The 20,897-nt window shown below is 45.8% G+C and overlaps 1 protein-coding gene across 1 annotated transcript in view; it reads right to left on the bottom strand.

The window, feature by feature from the left end:
* Positions 1 to 20,381, bottom strand: part of MAL2 (mal, T cell differentiation protein 2) — a 28,918-nt gene extending 8,537 nt beyond the window's left edge. The window contains exons 1-2 of the mRNA XM_058698905.1: positions 20,140 to 20,381; positions 6,821 to 6,991 (exon numbers count right to left, since the gene is read on the bottom strand). Of these exons, the coding sequence (XP_058554888.1) occupies positions 6,821 to 6,991; positions 20,140 to 20,271 (303 nt within the window). The 5' untranslated portion in view covers positions 20,272 to 20,381. The remainder of the gene's footprint in view (positions 1 to 6,820; positions 6,992 to 20,139) is intronic.
* Positions 20,382 to 20,897: the final 516 nt, after the last annotated feature.

Genomic DNA, 20,897 nt, shown 5'->3' with positions numbered 1-20,897 from the left:
AGCATTGACTTCCAATCGCCAAAGCTGATTTAGTTACTGCCTCTTCTGAATGTTGAACCTGCCAACAGCAGAGACTAACTGAGACTTTGATATAGCACAATCCTTACCTGGTAGCAAATTGATGAAACTGGGCTCCTAGCTTCCTGGAAGGCATATGGTTTATTCTCATAAATCAAACACTCATTTTCAGTTTGTATGAGCTATTCCTTTCCTGAAAGCCTCAGCCACCACCACCATACAGGGACTTACAGAATGCCTGATTCACAGGCATCTACTCAACAGAGCATGTGACCAAAGGACCAACTTCTCAGCAGAGGAAGAGTGGGAATGGGCCAATGACCATGAGTTGTGTCATAGTGCACCATTTAGAAGCTGCTGGCCTGAGAGCATGACGGAATGACTGGCTAAAGGCACAGTTTGGAGAATGTGTGGCCATCTTTTGGGATGCGGTAGGTATAGGGCACATGAGTTTTCTACATGGTGTTATATCCCCACTGAAAGAACGGGAAACGAGGGGTAGAAGCAGGAATTTCTCCACTTACTATTACTCCCAATAACCTGATGACTTTGTGATTGCTGCCCCTGCGACTCTGAGCTCTGCATGTCCAGAGGCCCTGGTCCCCCAAAGGGTATACTCCTGCTGGAGGATACAGCAAGGGTCCCACTGAACTATAAGCTATGCTGCCTGCCTGTGAATTTGGGGAACAAAAGGCAAGAGAAGGAATCACCATCCTGACAAGGGTAGCTTGCCCGTATCATCAAGGGAAGGGAAGGCTGCAGATACATAGGAGGGCAGTGCATGTGGAACTCAGGTGATCTTGCTCTTGGAACTCTCATGCCCGGTTGGGACTAAAAATGGACAGCTGCAGCAAAACAAGGATATGGTTACCAGGGGCTCAGCCACCCTCAGGAAGGAGGGTTTGGATGACACCGCCAGGTAAACCACCGAGACCAGCAGACCTGAGTGTCGAGCAAGGGCAGTAAGACGGCTCGTGGAGGAGGGAGATGATGAGCACCGGTTGTGGCCCTGAGACCAATACCAGTTAGAGGGGCTGTGCTTTGTCCATCTGGCCTAAGTGCTCACTCAGGAAGAGAACCTTGGAGGAGCAGTTCCTCGGACACAGAGAAGTGGATCCACCGGTGCAAGAAGTGGACAGTAGCCTCTGTAATCACGCACTGCACGCATTCCCCATTAAGAAAGAACCTGGCATTAGCTGACAGCTTCAGCTTCAGTGGGTTGGGGACCTACTGCTGTGTTTCAGCCAATGCCACATTCCTCCCGGCAGCCCCCAGCTAATGATGCTCCAGTGGGGATGCTGGATGCCTGGCCACTTTTGCCCAATACAAGACTTTTGAAGGAAGGACTGTGCTCTTCAGCTTCTCATTAATTTGAACAAGACTGCCAATCTACATCCCACTCTAAGACTTTCCTGCTTTATCCTACTTCCTTGTCCATTACCTTTGACAGGTGTTATCTCTTCCCCTCCTTCTAAAAAAAAAAAAAAAAAAAAATCTTGCACTTTTAAATCCATCTTACAGTCCGCTTCCCAGTGGACCTGAGATGACAGATATGTTCTTCTAGTACCCTGAGCATTCCCTGCTTGGCCAATAACATCATTTTGATTAATGCATCAATCGTGTAATCATTTCTTTAATGCCACTGCCTGCTACAACAAACTCTGAGAGCCACTGCAGGCCTGTCTTGTTCACCACTCTATTGCTAGGGTCTAGGATAGGGCCAGATACATATTAGGTGCTCAGTAAAGATCCCCCGCCACTGGAGAGCCACGCCCATGTTTATATTTGGCCATCCTTGTCATCTTATTCCAACTGCTGTTCTGTGTGGAATGTGTGCAAGAAGGTCTTCCACACGTTTTGCTCGTTCTGGACAACGCAGATTGTTTATGCAAAACCAGTGGTTCTCAAAGGTAAGCATGCCTCAAAATCATCTGAAAAGCTTGTTAAAACACAAACTATGGGGCCCCACCTTCTGAGTTCCTGACTCAGTAGGTCTGGGTAGGATGGGAGAGTTTACATTCTACCAAGTTCCCAGGTTGACGCTGCTGCGGCTGGTCAGGGACCACCCTTTGGGAACCACCTGTCCTGAGTCCTTGGCACATCCCCATCAGCAGATGGCCCCGTCCTTTTTGAGTCTCCTTTGCATACCCTTGCTCTTCTGCCAAACTTTCCAATATTCATACACCCCAGAGTGCCGCCCACTTGTCTTCACCTTTTGCTCAGGTAAATGGCCTCAAGCATAGCTTGATTTTTTTCAGCAACAAATGACCCCCCCCCCCCCCATATTCTTATCTTAAGGCCATGTTTTGCTCCACACTTCAAGGTGAAATTTTTACTAGTTAAAAGAAAAGCTACATCATAAATAGGGGAATCCTGGTTTCTGCAACGGCAGCATGAAAAGGGGTGATGGCCACACAGAGCCTCAGCCTTCTCATCTGAAAAAATGAGAAAATGGTGTCCCATAGGAATCGACCTAAAGATCAAATAAGTAAATGAAGTGTCAGGACAGAAAATACAGATCAAGACATTCACAGTATTAAGTGATGTCCATAATGGGCAAATGTGGGTCAACTGTGTTGGGGGAATAAAATGAATTTGTTTAATTGTACAGGACTTCTTTTTGTAGCTTTTATTTTCCTAAAATATATCTTTCCTTCACACCCCTCCTCTCCAAAAGTGGAAAATAAGTATGGTATCCCTTGTTTAAAGTTAGGCAGAATGGTGTTATTTCCTCTACACACACACACACGCACACGCACACACACAGAGTACAGGAAAACCATTTCAAAATGAAAACCTGCTTCTTTTCTCAGAATAGGGCAAGTTTTTCGCATTTAATATAGCTTATTACATATATTACATATTATATTTTTATTTCATCATTTATACCAAAGCTAGAAAGCTTGGGGAAAAATACTGAGGACATCTACCACCACGGATGTTAACTCAATCTCATGATCAACAACAGTTAGAAGCTATGAATATTTTAGTCAATATCCCACAACAAATACTTTTAGAAAATAAATTCTTCATCAAAATGTATTTCTGCTTCCTTTGTGCATTGTATGCAGGTAGCATTAAACTGTCACCACTAGGGAAAATGATTATCTTTTGAGCAGTTAATGTCTAACAGTTCCAGAACACAGCAATTGAAAGTTGTTACCATCTGGTGGCAACTCCCACAGTACGTTTGGCTCAAAACTCTTTCTGGCTAGGAGTACACAACATAGGTTACGAAACCCACCAAAAGCAGCCATGCGGTCAAAAAATGACTGATTATGTAGAAAATCACACAAGAGGAGAAACAAAAGGAGCCCTCTGGAAACATGGCAAGTGTTTAAGTCTGCTCCTTGAAGGCGTGAGCCAGGTCTTGTAAAACGTGGCTGCCGTCACCAGGCTGCGCAGTGACCCCGCTGCACCGTGTGCTGTGTGTGGCCACCACCGTTCGCTCCCTCAGGGTGGACGGCCGCAGCTAAGAAAACCACAGGATACACTCTGCAGGGGACCATGCAACAGACTGGGAGGTCTTCCAATTTCAACGGCCTCTTCCATAAAGTGGTTTAATTAGGAAAAACAAAAAACCAAAAAACCAAAACCCACTCTTACATTTTATTGCCCGAACAACAGATATAACATTACAGACTGGGGGGAGGAACACAAGTTTAGGAAACCTAATACATTTATAAGAATATTAACAACGTACTCAATATCAAAAATTAGACTCAATATAAACAAAAGGAAAACAGATGTTTACAAGTCTTTCATGGTTTGTTTCCCTCTTTCTCCCCTCCCCACCCCCATCCCATATGTTCATCTATTTTGTTTCTTAAATTCCACATATGAGTGAAATCATACGGGATTTGTCATTCTCTGACTTCTCTCACTTACCATAATACACACTAGCTCCATCCATGCTGTTGCAAATGGCAAGATTTCATTCTTTCTGAAGGCTGAGTGATATTCCATTGTGTATATATACCACCTTTTCTTTACCCTTTCATCAGCTGATGGACATTTGGGCTGTTTATATAGTTTGGCTATTGTTGACAATGCTGCTCTAAACATCAGAGTGCATACCCCTTTGAATCTGCATTTTTGTATCCTTTGGGTTAAATACCTAGTAGTGCAATTCTGGATCATAGGGTAGTCTATTTTTAACTTTTTGAGGAACTTCCATACTATTCCCCAGAGTGGCTGTATCAGTTTGCATTCCCAACAACAGTGCAAGAGAGCTCCCCTTTCTCCACATCCTTGCCAACACCTGTTGTTTTCTGTATTGTGAATGTTAGCCATTCTGACAGGTGGGAGGTGGTACCTCATCGTGGTTTTGGTTTGTATCTCCCTGATGATGAGTGATGTTGAGCATCTTTTCATGTGTCTGTCAGCCATCCTGAGGTCTTCTTTGGAAAACTTTCTATTCATGTCTTCTGTCCTTTTCATATCTGGATTATTTGTTTTTTTGGACTAGATGGGTGATGGGTATTAGGAGGGCACTAGTTATGGTAAGCCGGGGTGTTGTATGCAAGTGATGAATCATTGAATTCTACTCCTGAAACCAATATTGTACTATATGTTAACTAGAATCTGAATAAAATTTGAAAATAAATTAAATAAATGAAAAAAAGATTGTATGTCTAATAAAACCAGGAGTGATGTTGGCAAAACATTTAAACATTGGTACAGCATGTGCATCAACCAGTTAGAAGGAACGCTGGGCAGTGCAGGCTCCTGGAGACTCACTACCTTTCCAGGCATTAACCTTTTAGTTGCTGAGCTATTCGGCAGTCCAGGAAAGTCCCAGAGGAAGGGCCAGGATGATGGGGAGCACAGCACTGGGGAAGAGGTAGCAGGGTGGGGGCAGTGACTGTGTATTAGCTAGGACTGAAGGCTATACTGGTACATGGTGGCCAAACACCATCTTTGAACCTAATACTAGAAGAGGCTGCTGCTGTACCAACGTTAGGTATCGATGGTTCATTCATACATTATTACAGGAAAGCCAGGCAATTAGGGAGAGGAGATTAAGTGTCTATCTATAACTTAGACTGAGATTTCTGATCTTCATCACTTGACCATTTATTAGAAATATTTTCTCATCATTAATGAGAAATCAAGGCAAAAATGTAGGAACACACTGCAGCAGCAACCTCAGAAACAGGACTTCCTGTGTGTGTGTGTGTGTGTGTGTGTGTGTGGGTGAGAGAGAGAGAGAGACAGAGACAGAGAGAGACAGAGAGAGACAGAGAGAGAATGAGAATATGTTTTTTTTCTTAAGTCTTTATTTAAATTCCAGTTAGTTAACATACGGTATAACATTAGTTTCAGGTGTACAATTTAGTAATTCAACAGAAGGGCTTTTATTTATTTTTATTTCTTCTTCTTCTTCTTCTTCTTCTTCTTCTTCTTCTTCTTCTTCTTCTTCTTCTTCTTCTTTTTACCATTTATTTATTTTTGAGAGACACAGCATGAGTGGAAGGGGCAGAGATAGAGGGAGACACAGAACGTGAAGTAGGCTCCAGGCTCTGAGGTGTCAGCACAGAGCCTGACGTGGGGCTCGAACACACAAACCATGAGATCATGACCTGAGCCGAATTCGGATGCTTAACCGACTAAACCACCAAGGCATCCCTCAACAGAAGGGCTTTTAAAGTTTCAAACTGCAAGCCTTGTGTATTTATGGAATTATGACAATTGCTGATCACTTACTATAAATCACAAAGCTGATGAGCGCTTTAGAATGCATTCATGCCATTATTCCTTAATGGCATCTAAGGGAGGTAGGTATCATTATTACCATTTTACAGAGGAAGAAATTGAAAGCCAAAGAGGTTCGATATTTTGCCCAAGGCTACATAGTTATTAAGCAAACCAGACTTAAGTTCAAAGCCTGTGCAGGATTATAACCACTGTACCACACTTCCTCCTTAACTTTTTACACTAACCATTTGCCCCTGGGCTGGGTTAATGGGCAGCCACATTCACTAGACTTCACTGTTAGTAACATTTGGGATGATGGTTCTTCTAAGACTCTGTAACAAAGAACATTTTTTAATATGCCTAGCCTCTGTCCTAAAGCTGGTGAATACAATGTTACCATACTTGAAAGGAACAATATAAGCCTGATTTAAGGCTTGATTTAAATTTCTAACTACTGACTGATTGGAATTCAACCTCCACTGGCCATTATGAAATAGTCCCAGAGAATGAATAAGCATAAGCATGAAAAAGGACCCCTATGTTATATGGGAAAAGGGAAAGTAAGTGGATCCAATCTAATGGTGTCATAATTTTTAAAGTTATGTTGATTGTAAATTCATCTCTTAAAATTGACCAATTCTTAATAATTTTAGACAGGAATTAAAAATAAATACAAACTATCCCCTTTTGTAAGTATTTAGAGAAGAGAATATACCGCTCCTTGTTTTCTGAAAAGGATATATATATTTAATATCTGAAGCAGAAATCAATGGAAAATTTCAAGATGTATGTCATAGCATCCATCCCCCAAAAGCATCTCTTTGATAGTTCAATAACTGTAATGCAATTCATTTACTGTACGAAATAAAAGAGTCTTTGAGTAAAGGTCACCCAACTCATAAAGGAGTAACAGATTTCTCGGCTCTATTGACAGAAATTTCACAAAGAGGGACCCTGCTGTCCAGCAAGGCACTAGCACAGCAGACCCGGTGGTCAGACCTCTCTCTCTCACTGGGGATCGAAGAGGAGATCAGGCATTTCACGACAGAATAAGATATTTATACGTCTCTCTCATTTTCCTGAAATAGACTTAAAAATCCCTTACCAGGAAGTTCCAGTTGGCATCAATCTGAGTCACCATGCCAGAGAGGAACACGCCCAGGAAGAGGAGGGAAAAGATAAAAGCCGTCACGGACACGAACATGACCCATCCTTGTAGCAGAGGTAGAGGAACGTTGGAGGAGGCAACCAGAATCCAGACGAGTCCCCCGAACAGCTGAAGGAAGAAAGAAAGAGGTCACAGGAGTGGGCAACAGAACTGAACGTCCATGCTTACACCTCTACCTCTACCTTTGCTTCCCCCCAGACCCCTGTACACATGCTGCAAGCCCCCTACACAGACACCTGCTTTCCTCAAGGGCAAGGCCAGAGCTTCCATGCACAGGTCTGACCTGGAGCCACGCCTGTTTCTGCACCTGCCTCCGTGGTGGATGCTCATCCTCAGTCCATGAACAGACACAGAACTCTTGCATCACCTAAAAATATCTTCCTTTGACCCCGTGGCCTTTCTAACTATTTCCTCTTCAGTCAACCATTTTTGCAAACTCATCTGTGCCTGGTCCTCACCTCCTAGCCTAGCTGTGATCCTTCACACCTCTGGCTTCCGCTCTGACCACTTCTCAGAGAGTTTACTAGCACAGATCAGCCATGACTTCCTAACCTGTCAGCGCTAATGGCCACGTGTCCGTCCTTATCATGGCCTATTTGAACATGTGAGATTATTGCCCATCTGTCGAGTAAAAGCCGCAGCGGCTGTACGTGGTAATGAACAAGGTCTACCTGATTTTTGATACTCTTCTATGTGCTGGGCACAGACCTAATATTCAGTAAGTAGCTGCTGCCTGTCAGGGACTGTTCCAGATGCTGGGAATAAGATGGTCAACAAGCTACACCTGGTCTCCGCCATCGCAGAATTCCTGGCCTCTTACAGGAAAGAGACAAGTAAGTGTGTAAAATGCTGCTTCACACCTGTCACAATTGGGCAAATACTGGGCACTGCAGGTTCACCGAGTGAGGGCTCTAAAAATCCAGAGCTGAAAAGACAGGAAATACGCCCCAGTAGCAGCAACCCAAAAGACAAAGCTAGGGAGTGTAGAGGTGGGAGGAGAAGGCTGTTTCCTGCAGGAGATGAGCCCTGACTCGGGGGGGGGGGGGGGGGGGGGGCTGAGGGGCAGAGCCCAGCACTACAGGGGCAGCAGGGACCACATAGAGGGTGGCCACAGGCGAGGGCTGGATGCTGAGCTGAAGGGTCCTGCGTTCTCCCAAAGGCAATGGGAGGCCACAGAATGCCTGAGCAGGAGTGAGCACCATCTAACGTGTATTTAGATGCTTCTCTCTGGCCAGAGAGCTGGACAGGGCTGGAGAGGAATGGATGCAGGGCTGGGGGACCACAGAGGAGACTGTGACAGCCACAGAGCACAGTCCAGACTCGGGCACGGAGGACAGAGGAAAGTGAGTGGATTAGACAGATACTAGAATGTTTCCAGTTTCTAGTTTCATGCCTAGAAGTAGGCATGGTGGCAGGTAGGGAACATGTCAGCAAAAGAACAGATAACGAAGAAACCCAGACTTCTGGTTTGGGCAACTAGGGGTGAGTGAGACATCATAGGAGGAGGAATGGTGTTGGGGTGAAGACGGCCAGTTTCACGAACCTAACCACAGCAATTCTCCTCTATGCTAGTGCTAATAGAGGCTACCCGTCCTTTGCATGGCATTCCAGGCCCTTTATGCTCTAACCTGTCTTTCCCATCTTTGTCTCCTGCCACTAAGCCCCTCACATTTTATATTAAAGAAAAAAAATCCATAGTCCAAAGACAAAGCACTTTCACATTTGAGTGGCCTCACATATGCTGGCTGAGAATGTCATTCCCTCCCCATGAGTATTTGAGAAACTTCCACTCACAGCTCATCTTGAAGAGGACAACACCTCAAAGTCTTTCCTGAGTCCCACCCCATGCTCAGGTACCCTGTCCCCTGGGCAAGCTCCCTGTATGGATATGTTATACTGATGTAATTGTAATTGTAAATGTCCTGGCTTCCACGCCAACTGCACGATGAGACCTTCTTGGCAGCCAGCCGCCTTATAGGCCTCTGCATCCTAAGCCATTCATCCATCAACATAATGATCCCTTCCTAACTGTCAGTCAGGCAGTGTGCTGGACTTGGTGACCCAAAAGCTGAGGCTGAAGAAACCTGTTCTGAAGAAACCTATAGGCAAGTAGGAATCAGCACCCCCTCCCTCCCCCGCCCCCCCCCCATATACATGGAAGTGATATCATAGAAACATGTCTGTCTGGCAGGCAGAAGGCTCTCCCATATTTGTTTAGTAAAAAAGCTCCAAGTTTCCAAGAATAGATAGAGCTCCACATATTAACAAACAGTAATCCCATGTATCTCACTTAAGTGTGTAGGTAATATCCAAATTGCACAAGTCGCTAAAAGTCAAAACCACAAGTTTAATTCAAGTTTCTCCACAAAGGCCAAGTCATACAATTCACTACCACTTTGAAAAATATTTTTGAAAGCATAATGAATTATCACTTGAGTATGATAACTAAAGCACCAATCATTACATTTACAGTTGTGGTTTCTGGTATACCTGAAGTCCTGATTTCAAATTAAAAAAAAAAAACAATAAACAAATTAACAATCAACCCACAAAGTTTTATGAAATAAATCTAAGTCATGAATATTAATGTACATTAAAAAATTTAACCACAAACTGATTAGTTACGAAAGAAATAATGTTCCTCGTAAAAAGATTCTCTACTCTTTCATACTGTCTACTAAATACCCGAAGGTGATAAGATCTTCAAATTGTTTCCTTTATTCTCAGCATCCTCTTTCTGGTAACCTTTTCTTACTCTCCCACCACAAATAACTTATGTTACTTTAAATACTATTTAAGAAATATACATCACTAATAAATATCTATTCATTCAACCAGGGTAATAAAGAACCTGTTTATTAGGGGCAGGCAGACTCAGATATTAAAGCATAAATATATGCTACAGGGGTTATGATAAATTTGACACTCTGAAGAAGGGCCACATGATCCCCCAGAATTAGGCATAACACTTAATAAACCCAGACTGGATCTCAAACTAGTTGACCTCAAATCTACTGCCAGGTACTGCAGAAGAATACTCGGGGAAAAAAGACAAAAAGGCGAGGTTCTGTATCCTGGAGCTCTAGATTAGGGAGAAACAGACACCATCAAAGCTGATTCCGGAGCAGATTGTGGCGAGTGCTATAGAAAGAGCTCCATGCAGTGTGCTCTGAGAGGCTGGGAGAGGAGAGAAGAAATCTAATGGGAGGCATGGAGAAAGAGAGGCAGGGAGGCGGGTTTTGAAGCAGGTTTACAGAGCAGACCAGGGCTCTGACAGCAGATGCTGATGTGAAACAGTACAGATAAACCGTTCTTACTCAAAATCAGAGCCCTTCCAACACCTCAAAGGCTTGGGAAGGAAACCAAGCACTTACATGGAAAGAGAACAGATTCACCTCCTCATTCGCAGTGTGTGTTGTGTGGGAAGGGGGCAGGAGAGGGAGGAAGGTGTGCGAATGCCCCTCCCCCACGTAAACATACTCCACATCCCGGGTTTGAAAAGTCTGTGAAATCCGGATTTAAGTCCTGCTCACCACGGTAGCTTTGGGAGATACTGGAGGGACAGGTCAGAGAACGTAATTAAGCTCACTACAGAGCTCCACCTTCCTCACTGCACAGACTCACGTTGGCATATAGGTCACTAGGGCTCTGACACAGTTTTTTCTTCCTCACTTCATGACTTCCTTCTGCCAAAAGCTTCCCCTTCTCCTGAGCTTCCCAACCTGGCTGCAACTGTAACGACTGATCTTTTAATAATATTACCAATGCTCACTACACTCACCTCTTCTAATCCCGGGTGTTACTAAGCTGAGAGCATTTACCAGCCATACTGTAAATATTAGCATCCCTGTTTAGTAGAGGTGACTCTGGAGGGAGCCTTGATTGTAGAGGTGAAAAGCAGAGTCAAAAATGGTTAAAATCTGAGGGAGAACAGTTGATAAAGTATCGTAGCAACTGCACAGTACACACACTGTGAAGAAGGATGGGGTGCTGTGTCCGCCCACGTTTTCTCTTCTTGGATCTGAATCCACATTCCGACCTCTTGTCTACCACTGCCTTCCATCACTCTAGTGTCCTGAAAAGTCTGATAATTGCACACAAAACTCCCCAATGCACCACATTTTGACATTTCTTTCAGGAACAAAGCTGGGGCGCATGACTCTGTACCTCAAGCTCTAACAAAAAGACAACCAGACTTCCAGGTATGTTGCAAAGGCAAACATTTCCTAGAAGTAGGTGTCAGCCTTCCCCTGTGTCTCAGTTTCCCCTTCCCTTCTGCGCTCAAATTCAGGGGTCCCTGGCAGCCACCTGGAGTGTTCATGTCTGTGTCGAGTTGCAGTTGTTAAACTGCTACACATCCCTGAAACCACAGATCTCCTTTGTGGCTTCCCATGTGTTGACCACTTCAGCTTGGCTCCTGCAGCCCACGAGGGTGTGAGTCGATTGAAGCCTTCCCATAAGAAAGTCGAGGACGTTTTCATCCGCCCATCACACTGAACTGAGCCCTCCGAGTTGGACTTAAAACGTGTTTTCACTAGAAACCGTGGACGGGTGAAAACCCATAACCCTGCAGGAAAACAGGGTGTTGTGCCAGAAACAACTCTGGCCACATCCTGGCTGTGCGATGACACACTTCGCGACTTGTCTCCTATTTGGATGGTTTCGTGTCTCGAAAGGATTCATTTTGCAAATAGCCTATGTCTTTTCAAATGTCACTTATTTCCTAATAGCATGCTTTTAAACATGCCCTCCAACATCTTAGCTGACAGTTTTCAAACCAATCTGACACCTTCACCTTAGTGCACTGCACTCTTATTATTGCAGTAAGTAAACAGGCCAGTCCCTACTCTGACCTATTTTTAGTCAATGTTTGGAATGAGAACAGGGAAAGGTAAGTGAATCTGAAGGTAGGAAGGACTGGTTAGACTACCCCTAAGGAGAAATATTTAATTGTTTAGAACTTTCTGTATATAACAGAAAGTTTCCAATTTTCCTGCAATTTATATATTGAGCATTTCAGGGGTGCCTGGGTGGCTCAGTCGGTTAAGCGCCGACTTCGGCTCAGGTCATGATCTCGTGGTTTGTGAGTTCAATCCCTGCATCGGGCTCTATGCTGACAGCTCAGAGCCTGGAGCCTCCTTCGGATTCTGTGTCTCCCTCTCTCTCTCTGCTCCTTCCCCACTCGTGCTCTGTCTCTCAAAAATAAACATTAAAAAAATTTATATATTGAGAATTTCATCACTGTAGCAGTGAGAATGAACCCACCAGCAGGCCTAGAGGAAAAAAAATGGTCTCTTAGTCTGGTTTATAGAGTCAGTTTGACTAAGAGGTTGAAGCTAATGAGGATAAAAGAAATACTAGCCAGCATTTATTGAATGCATATGTTCCAAGAACTGCTCTAAGGGTTTTATTTGTACCAATTTAATCCTCACAAACACTGAGAGATAATTACTATTATTACTCCCATTTCACAGATAAGTTGAAGCAGATAGCCATTAATAACTTGCCCTAAGTTACACAGTTAATAAATGTTAGAATGAGACTCGAACTGAAACCTGGCTTCCAGAGCCTATGCTCTCGATACTATGCTATTGTGTCTCCCCCAAAGGGTTTCTATCCTTTTGCTGTGGAGTCGCTTGGTGGATGTGGGAGCGCTGACTCCCTAAAGTCATATCCAGCTGGGTAAAGTGCATGTGCAGTTTTCTGAGGACACAACTTTCATCAGGATCACAAAGGAGTTTGTGCCCTCCAAAAGTTCAGAATATCGCGGCACTTGGCTGGCTCAGTCAGTTAAGGGTCCGACTCTTGACTTCAGCTCAGGTCATGATCTCACAGTGTCGTGGATTCAAGCCCTGCGTCAAGCTCCACGCCATGAGCTTGAATTTCTCTCTCTCTCCCTCTCTCTTGGCCCTACCCCACTCATGCTCCCTCACTGTCTCTCTCAAAATAAGTAAATAAACTTGGTTTAAACATGGTTAAAGAGTGTTTAGTATATTGGGACTATTTATAGTCTAATGAATAGATGACCTACAGTTAGCTCTTTATACATAACCTGTATTCCAAGATTTTTTTTTTAACTGGGAACATACTTTGGTCAGCAGATAGATGTGCTTGCGAGGCAGCCCATAAGTATATAAATTCGTTCACCGTGGGACTGTAGTCAACTCCAAGCTCACCTTCTTCCCGGCACTGCTGCTTCCCCAGCCACCCTCGCCTGGCACTCCGGGCTCTGGTCTCTTACCCCCTGCACGCGAGTCCATCACACTGGTTCATGCTTCTGCCTAGCATGCTGCCATCAAAGTTTTCTCTGGATAACTAAACTCTGGCAGCCCGTCTTCCACATACACTTCCCTGGCTGGATGCCACCACCTGGTCCTTCCATGGTTACTGATAGGTGTATCCTCTGTAGCACTGACATCTACTGGTTTGAAATCATGGGTTCATATGGCTGTTTGCCCACCGGATTGTGAGGTCAGAGTCGGCAGCATTGCCTTAAATATCTCTGTACGCTCAGAACCCAGGACAGTGCTTTCTACAGGAGACGTTCAACTGCATTCTCCCTGAAAGAAACGGAAACCGACCGGTATGTGTAATGAATGGTTCTAGAAGAAAATGATCCAGAAGTGCAGCTTGAGATGCTAAGAACACACTGCTGTCTGGAGCCTAGCTCATTCGCTGGTACATGGTGGGTGTTCAAAAATCGGCATGAAATCTAGTGAAGCAGGAACATGTACTTCTCAATTTTTAAGTTATTATTGGCAACACCCACCCAGATCTTGTACTAGCAAGATCTCAGGAGGCGGGGATGGAAAGTTATGGGGAAGGTGGCAGCTTTTGCCAGTCTAGCTCATGACACTCCATTTTTACTCTTCTTCGAGCCTCAAATGTGTTCAATTCACCTATTCTCCTGCAATTGCGACTGGAACTCTTGACCAGGGTGGTGTTTATCTTGTGCCTTACCCGACCCCCTCCTGAGCCCTCCATCAATCCCCATCTGTTCTCTCACCATGCGGACATCCATCCAAACTGGTCCTGGCCCCGGACTAGCCCTGGTGCAGTTCTGATTTAGAGCTACAAGCTGGCAAGGCGTTTTTGTTTTAAATCAGAGAAAGGAGAACAAGACAAGTTCTGGGAAGCAATGGGAAATAGCATATACGGAAGGGGCCTAGGTACAAAACACACTAATGCAAAGGAAGTTTTACTTTTTAGATTCACATTTGAAAATTTCAAAAGTATGTTTGAGGATGCTGGGAAGCATTTGTTACTACAGGCCTTTCCTCCCCATCTGCCCCAAATTTCCATTTCAATTTCTTAAGTAGCTGAGGCTACTTAAGGTCCTAAAATGGAAAGCGCATCTTTATAGGGGAGAAATAAATTCTGGCCTCTTTTTATTCTTACTTATAACTGCCCTTGATTTCTTTTTTTTTTTTTTTTTTTAATCCTCTTTTCCTGTTTGCAGGTAACTAGTTATCACCTAGGTTAAAAACGTTCATGCAGGTCAACGCCTTGATGTCAGCAAGAACCACACAGATCAGTCATGCCTCTTTTCTTGCTTTTTACCTCCCTCCTTCTGAAAGCCATTATACAAAAGTTAAGAACGTCACATATGAAAGGACATGGCCCCTTTCATGTTAGAGAGGACACAGGAAATTCAGGTCAGACTGCAGATTGCTGGAGAAGAACCATGATGTTTTAAGAGCTGCTCAGGACATCTACCTCAAAGCTGCCCTTGTCCACTCCAGCCAGTTTCTCTAGAATATCTTCACACACCGTCCAGACCGTCCTCCAGATCAGATAGCATGGGTCAGGTGCTGCGCATGCACAATACTGTGTATGACAGCCCGGTCCCTGTCCTTGTCATTACGCAGTCTTTTCTATGCGGACACATCCACGCAGACATGCCACGGCCACGGCTCCTACCACCACGTCCAACATTTCTGTAGGGCTCTGCAAAACCAATCTCCTGTCCTTGACCTTTTCCTCTGGAGCTCCAGGTGAAGAGTTTCAGGAAACTGATGTAACTTTTTCTGAGCTGTAGTTCTTCCTATTTTGTAAGGGGCTGCTAGTCAGGGCGAAGCAAGTGCCGAAAATAATCTTTGGCAAGGGCATCAGTTCCTTTTCTCTTATGCAGTTTTAAGGACTCTTTTCACACGGCTGGAGATTTCTAACCCAGAGGAAAAAGGAAAATCCTACTTAGAGAATTCAAACCCCCACAGAGAAGGAAACATACCCACAGAGAGCCCCTCTTCACCGCTGCAAACACACAATGTCCCTGTGCAACTCAAATCTATTTTCTGGGCAAGAAAAGAAAACCCCACACATCTGACTGTTTATATGTTAGTATAATGTCAAAACTTCGGGTTGACAATAATCTGAAATCTCTTCCACAGGTTTCTCTGTGCACGCCCGCTCCAGAGCCCCTCCCTCCCCACCATCCTCTAGCTTTTGTGCTCCTGCCGTAATTCCTCTGAGTTACATCTTATATTTAAGTTTACCGTAGTTTCACTTCAGAACATGTCAAACTTTACATACTTGGTTGACCTTCTAAAGGTCAGATCTCTCTTCTTCTGTACTTCTGTCATTTGTCATTGTCATTATCCCTCATTCAAACCACTGACATAAGTCCCTTAACTGATCTGCCTTCAGCCTCTGTTTTATCAGCAAACTTCACCACTTAAAGATTTTTTTTGAATGTTTGTTTATTTTTGAGACGGGGTGGGGAATGAGTGGGGGAGGGGCAGAGAGAAAGGGGAACAGAGGATCTGAAGCTGGCTTTGTGCTGATGACAGAGAGCCCCATGCAGGGCTCAAACTCATGGACCACGAGATCATGATCTGAGCTGAAGTCGGACGTTTGACCGGACCAAGCCACGCAGGTGCTCGTACTCAAAGATTTCTAAAACACAAGTACGATCACATTTGCCCTGGACTTCAGCAGCTCCCCATGTGATGCCTGGTCCAGTCAGTTCTCAGCAGATCACAACTCGGGCCTTTTCTGCTCTTTCTCCTTCTTCTGCCACCTTCCCATGAGTCATGTGAAAAAAATAAAAAACCAGAGGCACCTGGGTGGCTCAGTCGGTTGGGCATCCGACTCTGACTTTGGCTCAGGTCATGATCTCGTGATTCATGGGTTCGAACCCCACATTGGGCTCTGTGCTGACAGCTCAGAGCCTGGAGGCTGCCTCAGATTCTGTGTCTCCTTCTCTTTCTCTCTGATGCTCCCTTACTGTCTCTCTCTCAAAAATAAACATTAAAAAAAAAAATTAGAAAAAATAAAAAACAAAAACAAAAACAAACAGTTGCTGGAAACTTCGTACCATGGTCTGTCTTGTCTCTAGGGTTTACACATGCCCTTGTTTCTACCTGGAATTCTCTTTCCCACTTTTCTTGTCTACTGAATGTCTACTCATCACTTAAGACTAAACTCCTGTGTCACCATCTCATGCGAGCTGCCTGGCTCGGACTCCCCAGTGGCCGGATGTGCTTTACCCATTTTTCAATAGTACTTTTCATGACCAATTTTATCACTTCAGACACTGGAATTCTTTCTTGACTGTATACTTCACTATACACGAATTTAAGGGCAGGAGCTATGTTAATTATCCTATTCCCAGGGCATAAAATAAGGCCTGATGCATAGCAGATTCTTAATTATTTGTTGGATGAGTGAAAGTTATTGGGACATCCACACCACTGCAGGTCAGAGCATGTGAATAGGAGTCCTAGAATATCTCCCATAAAGAAAAACGCTAGTGAATATCTTGGGGAATGTGGATAGTTTCCCAAACACCGAAACCATGCAACACACTGAATTCAACATATTGACCTTTCTTCTTTTCCATGTTTAACTGTAACATCTGATCTATCTTGCGGATTATACAAGGTAAGCTCACTGAGGACAGGGACCTCAAGTATCTTGTTCGGCCCCATAGGACAGATGCTCTGATGTTCATTTTCTTATAAACAGACCTGCCTGGAAAACACTTTAGCTGTAGCCCACTCTCCATATTTACATCGTCCCTGAATGGCAGTTATTTGTATGCAGATCATCTCAACTAGGTTAGATGTTTTTTTCAGGTGAGGAAGGGTCTACCACCTTTTTTTCCCCCCAGACGAGTGTCTTGCACTCAGTAGGTATTCAATCAGTACCTGGCAAAAGACTTAGAAAACACTAAACCAGGAAACGCAGAGAATTTGAAAATGTAACTTTGAAGGTGATGTTTTCCATCCTAAACTAAAAGACTTAGCATTGCAAAAATAACTTAGTATTACACTCTTCAAGGCAAGCATGCATTGGTAAGTATAGCTCAGGGCAAAAACATAGGAGCTGACAACCTAAATCTCTGGGAGTGGACCACATTTGTCTCAAAAAACCATGCCATGTCTATGTGGTTGCAATATTCTCCACCTATGAAGCCAGTGCTATAAATTGCCTTACCTGGTGCCATTAGGCAGGCACTGTTTGCATCTTTTGAATTATCTCTCAATAAACGGCTTGCACTTGAGAGATTATGCATGGATATAATAAGAGGGACTGAAAATGAATTCTTAATGTAAAATTTGAGAAAATTTATTATTGAAGTATAGTTGACCTACAACGTTCTATTAGTTTCAGTGTATAACACAGTGACTTGACAATTCTATACATTACTGAGTACTCACCACAGTAAGTATAGGCACCATCTGTGACACTGAATTTTCTGAGCAAAGTTTCCAGTTAGTGTGAGAAGTGAACTCCAAGATCACGGTTTCATTAGCTTAGTCAGCTGCTGATAGCCCAGCCCACTTGTCAATTGCTGTTTTCCCACATCAAGCTTTAGATGGCAACAAGACGCAAAAAGAGAACTCACCAAGACAAATGCATTTGAACAGAAGGCCAAAATTGAGAAGGAGTTTGGGGATATCCAGAAACACTGGAAGAGGCCCCCAGAAAGGAGATCACCTGGAGTTGAGAACTGCTCCTAGCAAACTGTCACGTTTCATTCACAGGCAGAGGAATTTCTGAGGAGGAGCCGTGGGAGACTGAACACTTTAAAGCAACAAGAAAACTTGAAGAGATAAGGGGAACAGTCTGGATACTTCTTTGGGCCTGGGTCCCTATTAGAATGGGGAGGGGTAGAAGCTCTGGCTTTGCATGAGGGCTGTCTTGTCCACAGAGCCCTGGTAAAGGCCACCCTCGGGGGTTCCCAGCCATGTGTTCACTAGACCCTCTGGGGAGCTTTTAGAAGAACCTAGCCGACTCAGGGTGCTTCCCCAGAGATTCTTATTTAATTAGTCTGGGCCAGCCACTGTATTTTTAAAAGCTGCCCAAGTAATTAAGTACAGCAGAGTTGAGAACTAACTCCTGGGCTAGATAAAGAGATATGGGGGCAGGGGAGAGAAAATAAATCACTTCCACTTTTTTCCCACAGAATTAGGCAGTGTTTCCAAAAGTATGACAAGACCATAGATGGCCCTTGGCACAGTATTTGATGTGATGGCACGTGTTTGAGCCTTCTTTGCGTATATATGTATACAGGTCCCTATATACATACATGTATCCTTACATATCTTTACATGTATGCATACATGTATGTAAACGCAAAAGTATATATTTGAGTAAATATTAAAAAAATATACCCAGTATATCAAATTCGAGAATTCATGTATATTGTTGCTTAGGATGAGGCTAAAGTAGGTACTGAAGTTTAGAAAGTGAATCGAAGTGAACATTCTGTAAATCCTAGAACAGGTGGAATGCAGATACGGCAAAAACTCCTAAAAGCGATATGCAAATGAGTAGAGTTTGAGGAACATGGGACTAAAGCAGCCCAGAACTTATACAAGCTTTCTACCGTTCTAAGAGTGTCTCCCCCTCCTACACACACACACACACACACACACACAACGGTGCCCGGGCCCAGTGCCATCCCCTCTCTACTCTCCTCACATGGATGCCCGCGCCTCATCCCAAGCATTCAGATGCTTCTGAACTGGGCTCAGACTCAAAACCAGCCTCTTCCAGCCTCGCAGTCACGATCCGATTACTGATGTCGTAGCCTGTAACTCACTTGTCTCCTTTTGCAGATTCAAATCTGAGCTAAACTTAACTTAGCACGCCTTAGCCACCTTCACACAATAGGGCAGAAAACCAATGCTCACAAGGCGTTCCGGCCCCACAAGCACAAAAGCGAAACCGAAGAGACCAAATCCAGGTTATGCAAACTCAGAGGAGGTGAGAAAAGAGAGATGAAAACTCCATAGGGAACAAACAACATCAGCCTACAGGAAGGGCAGGGACTGGCTAGCACTGCATTCTGGATCTGCCGTTCTCAGGGCATGATGCAACCTGGAGTTGCCCAATTTATGTTTGCACATTCCCCCTGGTCCACAAAGAGCTCCAAAATCTTCCAACTCCACAAAATAGCTTTAAAAAGGTTTAAAAAAATCTCTAGCCCAATAAGGTGCACGGCAGGGCAGGTGACCTCACCTTCACCTAGGCCCAACAAAGTGGGCTGAGAAGTGTCGACTTGCACAGGTCGGCTAGGAAGCCAGTAGGCACAAAGGCAGGCAGCGAGGAACTTGACAGCCACCTCTGTACCTCCCCCACCAACGCCCCCGCCACTCTCAGGCCCACTTTATTAGAAACTGCCAAGGGCACGGTTCACTTGACCTTTTTCCCTGCCCTGCCTCCAGAGCTCTGCTCCTCTCCCCAATCCAAAGGGCACTAACAATGGAAAGGGAAGGGGGTGGGTAGGCTCAGGTCTTAAGCCCGCCTTCTCTTCCTGGCACCTCCCGCCTCCGGCTTTTCACGTCGTGGCAGCCTTCAGGTCACTCAGTCATCGGCTACACCTTTGCACCACCCAACAAAATGGCAGGTTAGCAACAGGCGAGGCCCAGAGAGCCTACTCTTGCCCTAGCCAAGCGCGGCCCCTGGCCAAGCCACCGGGGGTCTTCCGCGGCGCCCCAAGCCCAAGCACCCTTCCCCTCTCAAAGACCCCAATCCTTGGCCCCGGCGCTGGGACGTCTGCTCGCTCCCTCGGGGCCATTTCTGTCGCCAGCGGGAGAGCAGGTGCCAGCGTAACAGGTGCCAGGCGAGAGGGCCCAGGTTCGGGCTGCTCTGGGCATGGAGAGGGCAGGACCCCGGGAGGGGCGCAGGTAAAGGCCACGTCGAATGTAAGGGAGCTGGGGCGCGGGCAGAGGGAGCCAGCCCCGGGAAGCAAGGATGCCGCTGCCGGTCCTCGCTCCCGGGCGACGCGCTGAGGTTGCCCCACTTACAATCTCCAGGCAGACGAAGGCACCCGAGTAGGTCCGCAGGATGTCCGGGCCGGCGGGCAGGGTGATCCGGGGCGCCGGGAAGGACACGGCGGGGTTTGGGGGCGGCGGGACTGGCGCTCCGCCGGCCGACATGCTGCCGCTGCCGCTCTGCGTCTCTGCGCGCCGCCGCCGCCTCCCTCCGCCCGCCTCCGCCGCCCGGGCTCCCGCCGCCGCCGCCGCCGCCGCCGCCGCCGCCGCCGCCGCCGCCGCCGCCGCTCGGGTCCGCGGGGTCCCGGCGCGCCGCGCGGGAGGGGGCGTGGCCGCGCTGTCTAGGGCCGCGCGGGGCCCCGCCCCGTCACGTGGGTCCAGGTGAGCGCGCCAAGGCCGCCTTGGCGCCCGCGCCGGTCACGTGCACAGGTGCGGCGGCCACCCGGCGCGGTCCTTCCCGCGCCCTCCTCGCCCCTCCGCGGGCCAGCGCCCTGCTCTTTATTTGTTTCTTCTAGCTCCCTTCGTTTCCACCTGTTCTCTTCCACCTGCCCCACCCCTCCTTCTACTCTCACGACTTCTCTACCCTACTTTCTTCAATGTAACTGTAAGACAAGTCTTGAAATTGTGACTCGGCAGGTAAAATGAAGGTCACTAGGCACACCTAAAAAGTGGAGTAGATCTGCCTTAAGTGAGACTCTAGTGGGATTTTTAAAACACCGCTAGGGCAGTCAGATGGCTCAGCTCCAACACCTGTTGGTGGTGGATGCTGCAAAGGCTTCTTGGCGGGCCTG

Source organism: Neofelis nebulosa, chromosome 14 (assembly GCF_028018385.1).
Source record: "Neofelis nebulosa isolate mNeoNeb1 chromosome 14, mNeoNeb1.pri, whole genome shotgun sequence".
Lineage (NCBI taxonomy): Eukaryota > Metazoa > Chordata > Mammalia > Carnivora > Felidae > Neofelis > Neofelis nebulosa.
This window is presented reverse-complemented; position numbering and strand designations above follow the sequence as displayed.